This window comes from Eumetopias jubatus, unplaced genomic scaffold (assembly GCF_037043125.1).
Source record: "Eumetopias jubatus isolate StellerSeaLion01/CBP00866 unplaced genomic scaffold, mEumJub1_p1.0 scaffold_8, whole genome shotgun sequence".
Lineage (NCBI taxonomy): Eukaryota > Metazoa > Chordata > Mammalia > Carnivora > Otariidae > Eumetopias > Eumetopias jubatus.
This window is the reverse complement of record NW_028274814.1, coordinates 96,500,381-96,517,313: the sequence shown is the minus strand read 5'-3', so window position 1 is coordinate 96,517,313 and position 16,933 is coordinate 96,500,381. Positions and strand designations below refer to the sequence as shown.

The 16,933-nt window shown below is 34.8% G+C and overlaps 1 protein-coding gene across 1 annotated transcript in view; it reads left to right on the top strand.

Annotated features, from left to right (window-relative positions):
- Positions 1 to 16,933, top strand: part of PTPRR (protein tyrosine phosphatase receptor type R) — a 240,372-nt gene that overhangs the window by 181,413 nt on the left and 42,026 nt on the right. Inside the window, exons 7-8 of the mRNA XM_028110864.2 lie at positions 13,740 to 13,926; positions 16,596 to 16,680. Of these exons, the coding sequence (XP_027966665.1) occupies positions 13,740 to 13,926; positions 16,596 to 16,680 (272 nt within the window). The remainder of the gene's footprint in view (positions 1 to 13,739; positions 13,927 to 16,595; positions 16,681 to 16,933) is intronic.

The window sequence follows — 16,933 nt, the reverse complement described above, 5'->3', positions numbered from 1 at the left end:
AGCTTTGTAGTAAGTTTTGAAATCAGGAACCATGGGTCTTCCAACTTTGTTCTTCTCAATATTATTTTGGCTATTTGGGTTCCTTGCATTTGAATATGAATTTTAAGATCGGCTTGTCAATTTCTGCAAAAAAGCCAGCTGGGATTTGGCAAAGACTGTGTTGACATTGTAGATCAATTTCAGAAGTATGGCCATCTTAATATTAAGTCTCCTAATACATAAATATGGGATGTCCTTCTATTTATTTGGGTCTTCTTTAATTTCTTTCAGTAATGTTTTGTAGTTTTGTAGTTTTTAGTGTACCACCCTTTTGCAAAATTTATTCCTAAATATTTAATTCTTTTTGATGATATTGTAAATGGAATTGTTTTCTTAATTTCATTTTTGGTATTTGTTGCTAATATGGAGAAATACAATTGATTTCTTCTATTGATTTTATATCACGAAACCTTGTGGAACTGGAGCATTACTTTTAGCATTTTTTTGTGGATTCCTTTGAGTTTTCTATATATGAGATCATGTTATCTGCAAACAAAAATAGCTTTATTTCTTCCTTCCCAATCTAGAGTTTTGTTTGTTTGTTTCATTATCTCGTCTAATTGCCCTGGCTAAGAATCTCTGGTACAATGTTGAATAGAAGTAGAAGAGTATTTGTGCCTTACTTGCACAAGAAAGTGTGCCTGATCTTAGATGGAAAACTGAATATTTCACTGTTAAGGATGATGTTAGCTGTGGTGTTTTATAAACATGCCCTTCATCAGGTTGAAGAAGCTGTCTTCTACTCCCAGTTTCTTCAGAGCTTCTATCATAAAAGAATGTTGGATTTTGTCAAATGCCTTTTTCTGAGTCTATTGAGATAATATGTGGTTTTGTCTTTTATCCTTTTGATAAGGCATTATTACATTGTTTGATTTTTCCCTTATCAAACTAACCTTGCATTCCTGGGATAAACCTTATTTGGTCATGCTATGTAATCTTTTTTATATGTTGCTGAATTTGGCTTGTTAATACTGTGCTGAGAATTTTTGCATCTAGATTCATATTGATATTGATGCCTATTAATACTGAGCTGTAATTTTTTTAATATTCTTTGGCTTTGGTTTGAGGCTGATGCTGGCTTCATATAGTGAGCTATGAATTGTTTCCTCCTCTCCTGTTTTTTGAAAATGTTTTTGAATGATTGATGTTAATACTTCCTTAAACATTTGGTAGAATCCACTAAAGTCATTTTGGTCCTAGGCTTTTCTTTATAGGAAGTTTTTAAAATTATTAATTCAGTCTCTTTATTTATTTTGATTCTATTTAGATGAGTCTACAAATTATCTATCTCATATTCAATCAGTTTCAGTAGCTTATGTCTTTTTAGGAGTTTGTCAGTCTGGGTTATCTAATTTGTTGGTATCCAGCTGTTCATAGTATTCCCTTATAATCTTTTTATTTTTGTAAAGTGGGTAGTGATGTCCCTTCTTTTATTTGAGATTTCAGTTGAGTCTTGTCTTTTATTTTTTTCTTGCTCAGCCTAGCTAAAGATTTGTCAATTTTGTCGATCTTCTCAAAGAACCGACTTTTGGTTTCATTGACTTTCTCTATTGATTTTCTAGTCTCTATTTCATTTATTTCTGCTCTAATCTTTACTGTTTCTTTCCTTCTGCTTGTTTTGGGTTTAGTTTGCTCTTCTTTTTCCATTTCCTAAGGTTTGGTTCTATTCAGATTGATCAGCTATTCACCATATATCACTCCAAACAACTTTTGACTATTTCCAAAATACAAATCCACCCTAAAAGGCAAATATTTTTCACCACCAGAGATATTTTAAAAGAATGGGCAGGAGAGGACTTCTAGAATGGCAAATAAGCAAAATCCAATCCTCCATAAAAACAATGAGAATACTAGCAAAAATGCTCAAAATCGACTTTTTAGAACTCTGGAAATTAGGGGTGCCTGGGTGGCTCAGTCGTTAAGTGTCTGCCTTTGACTCAGGTCATGATCTCAGGGTTCTGGGATCGAGCCCTGCATCAGGCTCCCTGCTCAGCGGGAAGCCTGCTTCTCCCTCTCCCACTCCCCCTGCTTGTGTTCCCTCTCTCACTGTCTCTCTCTGTGTCAAATAAATAAATAAAGTCTTTAAAAAAATAAAAAAATAAATTAAAAAAAAGAACTCTGGAAATTAACCAGAGGCTTGCAACAATTTGAGAATTTATTCAAGAAAAACAGCTGAATCTTAGTAAGAATGGTGAACTTTGTGGTATTTTTACAATATCCCCTCCCCAAAATGTTACTACAGCCAGACATTTTATAATGATAAAAAAGTCAATCCATCAAGAAGACATAAGACTTGTTATCATATATACACCTAACAACAGAGCATAAAGATGGACAGAATTGAAGGCAGAAACAGGTAATTCAACAATAATATTAAGAGAGTACAATAACCCATTTTTAATAATGAACAGAAAACCAGACAGAAGGTTAACAAGCAAATAAAAGACTTGAACAAAACTATAAAACATAGACCTAACAGATATCTATAGAACTCTGTACCCAGTAACAGCAGAATACAAATCCTTCTCAAATGTACATGGAATATTCTCCAGAATATGCCATAAATGTAAATAAATCTTAAAAGATCAAAATCATACAAAGTATATTCTCTGATCAAATGGAATGAAATTAAATATTAATATAGAAGGAAATTTGGGAAATCCACAAATAAGTGGAAATTAACTGCATAGTGTTAAATAACCAATGTGTCAAAGAAGGTAACACCAAAGGATATTAGAATATATTTTGAGATGAGTGAAAATGAAAATACAACATTCCAAATTATCTGGATGCAGTGAAAGCAGTGTTTATCCTTGTCAAAAGTTTAGCTTTCAACTGGCTCCACAAAGATCCAAATCATGCTGGCTACCTTTTGTAGCATGGTTGAGATTCTAATCACAGAATACCTTCAGTAATGTGTACAGCTGCATAATATTGCAAATTTAAAGAAAAAATGCTTGATCAACATATTTCTAAAGCTCTTATTCTATTCCCATCATGACGACACAGTTCCATGCATGCAAGGACTCCCAAAGTGGGCATTTACTCTAATATAAATATGCAGACAATGCCTGATAATCTGTGCAGGGGCAAGAAGAAGAAGTTTATCAACCTATCTGATTTTTTAAAGGGAAAAATTGTATAGGTGCCAGCTGCTTATACTACCTGGAGTCCTCCAAGTAGTCAAGTTTTCTCTTTTCAACGATTAATTCCTGAGATGTATTATCAACATGCACTCTAACTGCAACCAGGGGTGAAATTACTGCCTTGCTACAGTTTAACTGCAAATTATCAGAATTATCAGTGTCAGTTATGTTGCTTTAGAGCTATATGTTGTATTGTGCTATTGAGGTATAAAATTGCCCCTTCAGTGCTTGCAGCTACACTTGTGAGCCTAACATAATGTGTAGAGTTGCCAAATCACTATCTGGTATACCTGAAACTAATGTAACATTGTGTGTCAACTATACTTCAATGGTATATAATATATTATATTTAATGACATTATATATAATATATATTATATAAAAATTATAACATAAAATTTATTACATATGTATTAAATACATTTAATGCTAAAAAAAGAAAAATTAATGCCAAGTCAATTGCATATGTATTGTAAAAATAAAGTTTTTAACTGAAAAAGAAGTCAACTTAAAAAGAGTAGATTTCCCTAAGAATTTCAGAATTCAGTTTTTGAAAATGGGACTGCAACCAGATGAAAAACAAACAAAAAACTGAAGAAGCTGAGTTGTATTTTTTCTTTCTTTTAATTTATTTTTATTATTTTTATAAATTTATTTTTATTATGTTGAATTGTATATTTTTTGATGATTTTACAGTTTAGGTGAACTTGATGGATCATTATAATCATGAGTGTCATTTCTGGTCCTGAAAGTACATGAATATACTTAATTTATTTCGTTCAGTACTAAAAGAGTTCTTTGGTAATTGCTTAAAAAGAGAGCTATTCATTGCATTGTGTTACTTAGGAAATTGTGTGTGTGTGTGTATGTATACATCAGCTAGAAGTCAAAGAAAGATTTCTCATTTCAGAAAGAATGGTTTTTTTCATTGAGACTTATTAATGTTCATTCAGCATCATCTTTTTCTTAAGTAATTATATAAACTTGGAAAACTAAACTTAGGAACTAAAATTAGAGCTACCATCATTTTGTTTTTTTGTTAAAAAGGAAACAGCCTCCTCACCATGAGTGACAGTCAAAACAATACTAAATGCCAAAAAGAAGTAAAAATTAATCATACTTGGTTACAAAGCAAAGCACTGCTTTCTTTTTTTCCTTTTTTTACTAACAAAAGCATCATAGCTCTTTAGGATGTTAATGCTAGATTTCATTGATACTTAAATAAGACTCAAACTAAGTATCAACTGTAGTATTTACTGTACCTGGATAAGCATGGCATCTCCATTCTACATTTCCAACTTCTATCTAACGTGATCCCCCACTTTTCCTATCTTCAGAAGGATTGGAAAAGCCATCACAGCACAGTAATTACACATAGTATTACCTTATCTAATTACTCAAAATCACTCATACACACAGACAACAAAAGTGTTACTCTCCATGTGTTCAGGACTGGATCCAGAGGGAGGATCACAGTCTTTGCCCTCAAGGAGTTCACACTTTAGGGTAAGTCATTTCTAGTGAATATATTGGAAACATACTGGAAAAATTGCTAAGAGGTTTCAGAGGAGAAAAATCCCTAGAGTTTGATTATCATATTTTAAATGCTCAGACATCATTTGGGTGAAATCTGGAAGAAAACATACCGGACTAAGAGACTTTGGAGTTATGAAAGCTTGCTAGGGAGCTACTGCAAAGGTCTGACTATAGATGAAGAGGGTCTGAGCTAATTCCATGTCAGTGAGCCCCAAGAGTCAGCCTTCCTGCCTCTTCCACGTTCCATGTGTTTAGTGACTTCTCCAAACTCAGAGATTTTGAGTTAGTGTTTGGAACTCCTCAGTCTAAAAATGATCGTGGAAATGCACAAGCGTTTAGATACAAGGCTATTTATTTGCAGTCTTGTCTATAATTGTGAAAAGTTGAAAACAAGTTGATGTCCAAAAATAAGGTATTGGATAAACAAACTACAGTACATCCATAAAATGGAATACTATACAGTGTTTAAAAATAGTTTTTAAATAAATTTGAAGACATGAAAAGATATTCACGATATATTTAGTTTAAAAGCAGGTCATAAAGGAATATGTAGAGTAAAAATCTAGATGTTGTCATACATACATATAAGGAGTTGAAGAACATACCCATAAAATGTTATTAGCGGTCATTCTAAGTGTTGGTATTATGGGATATTTTTCTTTGTTTTTGTTATCTATAGTTTTAGGTTTTCTACAGTGAATATGCATTATTTTTGAATCTAAAAGAAGTTATTAACTTTAAGGACATGAGGTAAGAATTTTAAGGGCTCGAGGCATGAAAAATGGTCTCAACTTAAGAGGACCACTGATTTTGTGTATGTAACATTGTCACTGACTTTTCATCACTAACCAACTTTTCCAACATAGCCTTCTTCAAATATTTAGCAGTGTTTATGCCACATAGCTCCCACACAGCTATTTATGCATAGAGTGAGGTAAGAATTACCATGTGATCGTTATTAACTACTATAATCATTCACATATGTATATTATATGCCAGATGCTGGCTGGAAATGTTCACATATCTTTGCTTCTTTAACTTTTATAAGGTGAATCAACCCTGTGAGTTTTATTTCATCTGCATTTACAGATTAAGTTGTCTGAGGCCCTGAGCTTAAGTAAAGCACAGAGCACTGGTTTAAACTCACATTCCAAGGTCAGTGCTCCAAGAAAGATATAACAAGTTCAATTTATGTTTATTTTTTTAATGATTGTTTTGACTTTTTTTTTTAAGATTTATGTATTTATTTTAGAGGGGAGGAAGGGCAGGGCGAGAGAGTCTTAAGCAGACTCCGTGCTGAGTGTGGAGCCCAACCCGGGGCTTGATCTCACATCCCTGAGATCACAATCTGAACTGAAACCCAGAGTCGGTCGCTTAACCAACTGTGCCATCCAGGCGCCCCATTGACTTTTATTTTTTTAAACAATAAAAGAAGGATGTTGTAAATTTTGCCTTGTCCTAGACATGCATAAAAGATCAGATATCATTGTATGAATTCAAAAATTTTTTATCTAATCACTCAAAAGGGAGAACAGCATCTACCTAGTGAAGTAGATAGATGCTTTCAAGTAGGGAAATCAATCATTCCCACACCAAAAAAATGTTCTCTACGTTGTGAGATTTTCTTTTTGCTTCAGACTGAAATTCATTTGTCATCTTCCTGGGCCTGTGCTTGGTCTCTTTTATCCTTGGTACATTTCTCCCCTACAGGATTTCCTTTGGGAAATTTTACGACGGATGGTCACAATATCTATTCATTTATTTCAGCTTTTGGAAATTAGTAACACTGCATTTATGTCACATTTAACTTTCCAGGAGCTTTGAATTTAAGCCACAATTTAAAACTCCTAGCACTCCCTAACCTTTTTTTTTTTTTTTTACCCTTTCATCTGTCAAGTGATCCAGGAAGGGAGTTTGTACTATATATAGTTTATTTGAAGGTAAAGAGGTGGAGAGAAACAGCAAACCGTTCATTAAATACCATTACCTCTGGAACTTAAAAGTGGTAGAATCCGGAGTTTCAAAGAACTGTGGGGGCCAGTCAATCCACACATAGTAAAGGGACTTCAACTCTTTATCTCACTACTGTTTCCTCCTTTGTTATTTCAAATGAGTACAAACTTCTTTTTTTTCTCTCTTTTTATTTAAAAGTACCCTAGAAAACTGAAAATGCAGACAAATGGAGCAAAATTAAATAAGAAAAATCAAGTTGGAGATCTAGGGGCTTAAGCTCACCTTTGGGATCAAGCCAAGACTGTCAGATTTGTGACCATTATAAAGGGAACACGCCAGGAGGGAGGAAAGGCAGGACTGAATGTCTTAGACTCACAACAGTTCAGATCCAGAAAGGACTTCAATATTAATTGTCTCACTTCTCACATGTAGGGTTTAGATGTGTAGATGTCTTTATGGCTATAAAGACAGCTCTGAATGAATCACCTATATTTTTTACAGAACAACGACCACAAGAGACTTAAAGTTGGGAAAGCTCTCAAATATCAAATCTGTTTGCTTTCATTCTGGACTAAATTCTTCTTAACAATCTTTTGGGGCATATTTTTCCGTTCTCATTTCAAATACTTCAAGATAAGCAGCTACCACCACTCCCCATTGAAACTTAATTTCTTAATCCCGTAATTTCAGAAGTACATCTTCCTGGACTACGGGGAAAATGATCATTTGTTTCCTTTTATTCTCTGACTCCCATTTCCACTCCTTATCTGGTACTAAGTGAGGTGCCAGGCTTGAAGTCTCACCGTTCCCCGTGGGTGAGGCACTGCAAAGGGAACAGTGTATCTGAGAATTAGACATGGCCTCATGGCCCCAGGGCTGGAGACTATAACCCTTCTGCCTAAACCCAGCTTCTAAAACTCAGCATACAGCCCCAACTACCGGGAAAATAAATGCTTAATTTTGAGTTATTCTAACAGTCAATTGTAGTGTTCTTATATTTGTAGCTGTATTTTCTTCCCACTTCTTGGTCATTAAGAGCAGTGGTGCAGAATGGAACAATTTCAGCAGAGCACTGTTTATTAAGCTCTTGTTGAAATGGATGTGTGGCCCTGGGCCATGATATTTATACATGTTTTCCTTTTTACTTAATTGTAATTAGCATGCTGTTTATTGCATTCCTTTTACCTTTCCTTAAGAATTTGCTTTTTCCTTCAATTGTTTGCATTGGTATCTTTTGAATTTCCTCCCGCTTATTTATTTTTTTGGCATAAATAATAATTGGTGCTACCGCAGGAGCTCGATAAAGCTTTTTATTATGTTCCCTTTTGTCCAACAGCAATCATGAGGCATACAAAAGTCTAAACAGTTTGTCCAGAGTTACATAACAAAGGAGAAGCAAAGTCTCAATAAGAGTTTGTGTTCTTAGTTTTTTCCACATTCTGTTTTTTATTAAAGGTCCAGGTCTCCTATTATTTCTGTTGATTTTTTCCCCTCTAAATCCTTTAGATTTACCCCCATCTCTTAATTTGTATTTTCTCTTAACTTCTGCTGTTTATTTTGTTTTTTAAATGTCTTTCTGATTCTATCCTTACTTCTTACCACTTTAGTTTATGGATACTGGGAAACAAATTCCTATCTCTTAGTTCAGTAAAGTGGTATTTTCTCCTCCAGATCATTAGTCAGTAATAGCTGGTTAAAAACCTAATATTCTATAATGATAAAACACCTCTTTTCTCCAAATTGTTCAGTAAATTGTGTTAGACACCTTGATAACCTACTTGGGAGAAAGAAATCTAGTAGATTCTCACCTTTACCATACCCCAAAATAAATTAGAAATAGATTAAAAGATTAACTTTTAGTAAAAATTAAACTTCCAGAAGAATTTATATGTATTAAAGCAATGCAAGAAACCACACACACACACACACACACACACACACACGATTGATATGTTTGAATGTAAATATAACTAAAAAAATCCTTGGTGTTTCAAGGCAACAATAAACCATATATATGCAACACATGTATCTCAGAAATAATTTCTTATATATCATAGTCATCAACAATAAATACATTAATGCTCCAATGTAAACATTAGGAAAGAGCATGAACAGACACTTCTCAAATGTAAGGACTGATAAATGAACAGTAATCATGTCAAAATGTATTTATCCCCATCTCTAACCAAAGAAATAAAATTTAAAACAAGTCACTGCCATTATTGCCATTAACACAGCAAAGTTTAAAAGTCAATTTAAAAACTAGTGAAGTTTATGTGACTGAGAGATTTTAATTTCCTTTTTAAACTTCTAACTTCCAAAAATCTTCTACAATGAGCATGTGTTACTTTTATAATGAAAAAAAGTAGCCCTTTAAAACATATAGATGTATGTTTAATGTCTTCTACAAGCACAGGACATGACTAAGAAGTGGATAGATTTTTAAAGTTAATTCTGATCTGATTTTCTAATTCCACTGTATTTCAATTAACTTAAATATTGTTTGTTCCTTGAAGATAAGAATTAACAAAAGCAGAGATTTTTCCAAGTTAATGACATCCTATGGTAATATTTCACAGCCTGGGTAGAAGAGCACTACCTTGACAAGGGCTGTTCTGTGGAAGAACGCTCTCTGCAAGGTCAACAGCTTATACTTGATTAATTCCATAATTGAACTTTGAGACATTGTCTGAGGTGTTGAGGTGAAGTGTTCTGGAATTGTTTAGCTTTTGGGGGAAACGGATTTGCCATATAAAGGGAAATTTTAAGATAAATAGGTTATCAAGAAGGATGTATTTTTCTGTAGTGACAAATATGTAGAGAAGGATGTATTTTTCTGTAGTGACAAATATGTAGATTCTGTCCGTTCCTTTCAAAACGTTCAAGTTAACCTCCATGTAAACAATTATTGTGTTTTTGCGAAGATCTCTTAAAATAGATCCCTTTAGAGAGGCAGAAGGTGAGAGTCATGTCAGACTTTATTCCATTGTTACCCAAAATAGAAGTCAGACAATACTTCTTAGAAGCAGTGTACTTACACTATCGGGTTCATCCTTGGAATAAGCCTCTGAAGTAGGTATCCTTAATTACTCACTTCACAAAAGAAGAAGAAATTGAGCTGCAGCAAGGCTAAGTAGGCTGACCAAAGGTCCACCACAAGGAAGTGGGAGAGGCAGGATTTGAGCCCAGACAAACCTGACTGTAAGGCTAGAATTCACACTCTGAGTAGTACACTGTCCCTACATTAGACTTCAGTTGTCTTGACCTCCCCGCTAACAGCTGGCCCCCACCTCCACATAAGGCACTGGCTAGTCTAACGTAATCTGCCCACCATACCCTTGCTTTTGGGTAGCAAATCAGAAAGTGCTTGGGTCTCATGCTCTAATTTGGATTGAATCTTTTTTCCCCATTCGTGTTCCTAAGTGAGTTATTTCTTCACCCATAAAGTGGGGGAAAGTAACAACCTCAGAGAGCAGTTATAGAGATGGGAATAGCATATGTGAAAGTGCTTAGAACAGTGCTTGGCAAATCATAGATGTTTCATAAATATTACCTTCCTTTCTTCCTTCCCTTGCCAGACAAAAGTCATTCTTCCTTGCGAAGTCAGTTTGCATGAAAATGCTTCCATGGCTCTCACTGTATCACAGAATCTTCAGAATTTTTGCTCACTCGTTCAAATGGAACCGATTAGAGGAGGAATCTCAGAGGCTTCTCATCCCCCAAGTTTGGGCGGGGGATGCTCTGGAAAGCCCTATTAGAAGTTTCTATAAGCTGACATTCAAAATTCTCTTTTCTGGATCTGGGCAGGCTTTTCATAGTCTTATGTCTGTGACTCTTACTTCTCTCTCATTTCTCCTACCTAACTCCACCCCCCAATTCCAAAATGCACTTTTATATAACTGAACTCTAGCTCAAACTGCTTATATGCCATTTCTCAAAGATGCCTTATCATTTCCTGCTTCCACATTTTTTTTTCTCCTGTCGGCCTCTCTCCCTGAAATAACCCTTTACCGAAAATTTATCTATTGAACTTTTACCTCCAATGCTTAACTCAAATGCTCCCTCCTCATACATCTCTGACCACTCTGGATGGAAGAGACCTCCCTTTCTACTAAACTACCATAGCACTGAGCGTCACTCAATAGACAGACTGCAGATGCTTTATAGTCTTTGGGGGCCAAAGATTGATTAGATGGAAAATGGTTTAAAATGGCATCTGATTAGCAATCCCTTAAATGTCCTGTCCCAACTCCTTACTAAAAAAAAAAAAAAAAAAACAAAACTATGAAGCCAGCAAAAGCCACACTCTCACAAATACACGAAAAACTAAGAAACAATGTATTATCAGAATTAGGAAGGAATTTCTGACAATTTAAAGGCCAGAGGAACTGGATTGAGAAACTTGTAAAAACTGCTTTCCCACTAAAAATAGATTAAAATTCTTGCTCTGAGAATAGAACCGCTCTTCAGCCTCCTCAACTGTTTACCTCCTACTCAAAAACCACAGGAGCCCTGTCAATTACTAACAACACCCCCCCACACACACACACAAGCATGCGTGCACACACACACACAATATGGTGGGGGACAAACATTCTTCTATCAACTAAGTGATTTTTTATGGGGTATCCAGTATGCTATCCCCTAATCCCTAACAGTGATTCAAAAGAGTTAAACATAATAAAAAAACTAGAAAAGATTTTTCAAGAACATGCAAAAAAATATAACAGGTATGTTAATATTAATTTTTTTTTAAGTCAGAGGCAGGAGGTGGCAGGAGGGTGAATCGAAAGAAGGTAATCAAGAGGTACAAATTTCCATTTAAGACAAAAAATACGTAATAAATTATGTAATGTACATGATGTCCTATACAACATGATGACTGTAGCTAACACGGCTATATGGTATATTTGAAAGCTGTTAAGAGAGTGGATCCTAAATTTTCATCACAAGGAAAAAACTTTTTTTGTTTGTTTCTATAGGAGATGATAAATGTTAGCTAAATTTATTGTGGTAATCATTTCACAATATACGTATGTCAATTAATAATGCTGTCTACCTTAAGCTTATATGGTGCCGTATATAAATTCTGTCTCAATAAAACTGGAAAGAAAAGTCAGATGTGAGGCAGATCATAGAATTAATAGGAAAGTAAATATTTAATGTTGATAAAATTTACAGTAAAGATGTAATTATTAATCTTTTCAAATAAAACAATGGCTAAACTATATAAAGTAAAAATTATCAGGGATATAAAGAAAAATAACAAAACAAGTGCTGTGGAAAATCACATACATCTCAGGCTTTGAGAAATCCAGTAGGAAAAAATAGATTGGAATAATATCTTTAAAAATATATAATAACATAATAAGGTGTTATATATACACATATGTGCATAGATAAATTTATAAGGATTTTACTCATTTATTTGACAGAGAGAGACACAGCGAGAGAGGGAACACAAGCAGGGGGAGTGGGAGAGGGAGAAGCAGGCTTCCCGCGGAGCAGGGAGCCCGATGCAGGGCTCGATCCCAGGACCCTGGGACCATGACCTGAGCCGAAGGCAGACACTTAACGACTGAGCCACCCACATGCCCCAAATTTATAGAGAGATAGGTATAAATAGGTAATCAGTTTAGTTGCCCCCAAAAGTATCTATGAAATATTTAGAAAAATTTATCATAGTATTTGTCTCAAAGAAAGAATTGAGAAATTCCAAACATTAGAAGTCCAACCATTAGTTGGATGATTTGCATGTACTATAACTAGAAATTAATAAGGAAGATAAATTCATAAACAAATAAACATCAAGCCAAAGCAGGAATTAAAACTACAATTACAAACTATTTAGAAATTAACAAAAATGACATTACATATCAATTCATAAGAGGAAGGAACTTACTTTTATTTAATGGGTTTTTGTTGTATGTTCTAATAATTTTCCATTGTTGAAAATTAAGCTCTAGCCACGTGAATATTTCCTGATGTAGTGCTCTATGGAAAATGTGTAAAGCACCCTTCAAATGAAAAATGCTGGGCCTAGTGTTTGCTCTTACTGTCTTTGTTCACATTTGTTTTGACCTATTTTTCCCTATTCTCCATTTCCTTGGAACACCAACCACTTGGCACCATGTTTGATCACCTCATACATACCTAAGGCCCTTTAAATTTAATAGTTTCTGCGAACAAAATCTCTGACTTTGAGCCTCAGTCTTGCACAGGCTGTCTTATATTTACTTCTTGGTTCCACACAGCTAATGTTACTGGTTAAGAGGCCCTCACACCTTCTATCCAAGACACAAAGGGCCTGTACAAGTTGGAAGAGCTCCACCTCATCTCCCAACTAGAAGAGGAAAATTACAGAGGGAAGATAAATCATAACTCAGAATAAGAGTCTGTGACCTCAGTATCCTTATGAGTTTATCACAGAATTAAATAAATACACACACACACACACACACACGTATATATGCATACATACATACATAAATGGAGGATACGGATGCTATTTTTTAAGGATTCACTCAGAAGTTATAAACAATATATACATTTTAAAACTTTTAAATTTTATTTCAATGGCAGTAATGTGAACCAAAATATTTTTTTTCCTCTGAGCTTCCTATGTCCAGTAAGATCATGTGTACAGTATATTGATGTCAGAAATATTAGGTGGCTATATGATTTATATACTGAGCTCTCAGACATACAAACAATAAAGTTGGTTTGTGTTATACATGATTTCTCAATTCAAATGTGATATTTGCGTTTCCTGAATTTTTCACTTAATATTACTAGCCATCCTATTATTTTTATATCAAGTATACCCATTAACAAATTATAGTGTATTTTCTCAATTCAGACTTATTTCCAACAACAAAACTGCCAGTTTCCTATAAAGAAACTATGGATAGTTGCTATAGTCAACTATGGTACCATAAGAGAAAAAGACATTTGGTCCTTATTTCTGGAAATGTTCTCACTGAATAGTGAGTATGTATGTACGGAAGACAAATCTGTGTTATCAAAATAACTCGTGTGTCTCCTAAACCTTCTTCCCCAATGTAGACGAGGGTCCAACGTATCTCTTACATTGGACATGAGTAGCTTGGGGAATGTCGAACCCTTTGTGGCTATCCCAACCCCACGGGAGAAGGTGGCAATGGAGTATCTGCAGTCAGCCAGCCGAATACTCACAAGATCACAGCTGAGGGACATCGTGGCAAGTTCACATTTACTCCAAAGTGAATTCATGGTGAGCCTGCTGTTTATTGTTCACTCTTCAGTAGGTATTTTGATAAACTAGACCCTACTAAAATGGCACTGTTCTCTACTCAAGCAGCTTACAGGAAACAAATGGTTACAGTTTAAAAGGTTAAGTACAAGGTTTTAGATCCACCCCACATCACATCAACTACTGATAAGTGTTCAAACTAGAATATGATGACCAAACTGAGACAGAGTACATAGGAGCTGGTCAGGCAAAGAAGTGGCAAGAAGGAACTGGGCAGTGAAGAGGCATTCCAGAAAGCAGGAACAGCCTTGCTGTCATGGGGGAATTAAATTGTTCAGTTTGACTGGAGCACTGAAACCAAGGTGGGAAGGGGCAAAGTTTGAGCCTCTGGAGGTATAAAAGAAACCTGAATCTTAATACATATTAAAAGTTTGGACTTTATCTTGAATTATAAAAAGATCACCCTATCTGCAGTGGAGGAATCATTAGAAAGGGGTATGTTGGTGGCTCTAGAGATAATCCTGTGGAACTGTCATGACGGTCTGAACTAAGATAGTAGTAAAAATGGGGAAAACCTATAGGAATCTGCGAGAAGGGGGGCTGAATTGGGTGAGGCAGCCAAGAAAAAGGAAGGAGTCAGGGATGGTACCCCAGTTTGTGACATGAGCAACAGGACGCATATAGTGTCCTTTAATGAAATAAGGAACACAGGGGAAAACCAGATGCGGGCTAAAGATGATTGGGAATTTTAGCCAAAAGTCAGGGAGCCCATCGGTGTTGCTGGTGGTAAGTTGATTTGGAAAAACACATGTCTACCAGAGAGCTTTAGACCTTCTTAGGTCTAATTATTGTCCAAAGGGAATATCCATTTTATAGATCACTTTACATCTTAAATACATCTTAAGCCATGTCTGTTGATTTTAATAAACTGATCATTCCAGGGTCTGTTCAGATATTTGCAACCACTCTAATGATGAAATATCTCGTAATGGGCTAGATTTACCATTAGTCCCATCAACTATTATTAAGCATCCAAAGTAAAACATGAACATGCAGTTTTTAACATTGGACATTGTAGTGTGTCATCTTTTCACATATGAAGAAAACCTAGTAAGATGAAAGAACCAGTGAATGATCACGCAGCTAGCCCAAAGTACACCTAATATTCTTTTCTAGAACTACAGATAGCTTTTTTGAGATAAGTCCTTAAAGGAAAGAAGAGGCCAACAAGGAGTATCAAAGAGAATGATAATGCTGGAAGATGGTCATTGTCAGTGCGTGTCAGAAAGCCGGAAGAAGCAGGGGAGGAATAAATATGTCGTGGCTTTGCCAAAACAGATTGACCTGTTTGAAATTACCAAACATAAATATATGCTTTCTACTGAACATTCAACAATTTTGCTTATTTTGGTAACTTGGAACTGAGAAGTTATACTATTTAGTTGGAGCAGAGAGTAGGGATGAATATTATAAATATCTAAAATAATGCAAGTTTAGGAAAGGATATTTAAAAACTAAGCTACTCCTCTCTGTAGACCACATCTCAAATTCATGATCTCAAATTTCCACACTGACTGAAAACTAGGACAATTTGAATTAATTTATAGATAATTTCTTTCATTCCAATGACTATTAGGCTATTGAGTTATATTTTCCACTGGAGAAAGTTCAAGTAACGAAAATAGTATTTCATGTGATCTAAAGATAAAAGTTCCTTTATTTCACATTAACATTTATCTAAGCAATCTTTTGCAGAATTTTAACTGGAGATCATACTATTTTGTATAATCAAATCCTTACATATTTGTTTCGACCCTTTTGAAAACTTTGGCTTATTCCTTTTTTTGTCCCAGTCATCTACAGATGCTCAGCTTTTAATCTAATTCATTTCCACCAAGCCATTTCTGCTCTAATTGTTCCCTCTGCAATCATTTGAGGCCCATGACATATATTCCGAGTAAAAATATTTATATTCTTGTTAAGTGGGAGAAAACAGTGTCCGGATGCCCTTCACTAAAAATATTGCATTTACAATGACAAATGGAACAGTACAATGAATCATTGACTTCTACCTCTGAAACCAATAATACATTGTATGTTAATTAATTGAATTTAAATTTAAAAAATAAAAAAAGTAAAAAAACAAAACAAAATAAAAACCAAATGGAACAGTACAATTATAAACCATTCCTTAATACAAAAAAACATATTGCCGTCACTTGAATCAACAAAAACGCCCTTTGTATTTACCATTTGGGGAGGGAGGTTCTAATAATCCTAAAAAAGTCATACAATGTTAAAAGAGAATCCATCATAGTGAAATTTTTGGTAACTTATATAAAGATCTTTAAAAAATTTGAATACATTGTCAATTTTCAGCTGTCTATATATATTTCTAGCAATTATGTCAGAACAGAATTTTAAAAATCTAATCAAAGTTTTATATGTTTCTTTAATAACCATATGTAAAATAATACTTTCTAACACAGAAAGCTGTTTCTTAGAGTCAGCTTGCCAGGGTGCAGCTAATATGTTTATGAAAGGAAGGGTGTTGGTCAACCAGAGGTGGTAGTTTGTTGTTTTATAAATGACTTTGAAGTTCAGGAGGGCCCTGGATCAGATGGCCCCCTGTGAAGATTTTCTTTGTGGCAGCTTTAGATACACTAATTTGATATCATTTATTTTTGCAGGAAATACCAATGAACTTCGTGGATCCCAAAGAAATTGACATTCCACGTCATGGAACTAAAAATCGCTATAAGACCATTTTGCCAAGTAAGTTTCTTGGATTGAGTAGTTTGCATTATAAAGCACAAGCCTTCCCCATTCACTCTTACCTCATCATTTCCCATCCTCTCAACTTCTCCATACACACCAAATTTGGAGTTATGAATGCACATCAAGACTACTAACCATGAAGGTATTTTGAGGTTCATAACTTTATCTTGTATTACTCTTCTTATAATGGTCAGCTCAGAATTCCAGCAGACACATGGTTCTTAAATTTTATTGTGCCACACATATGGTC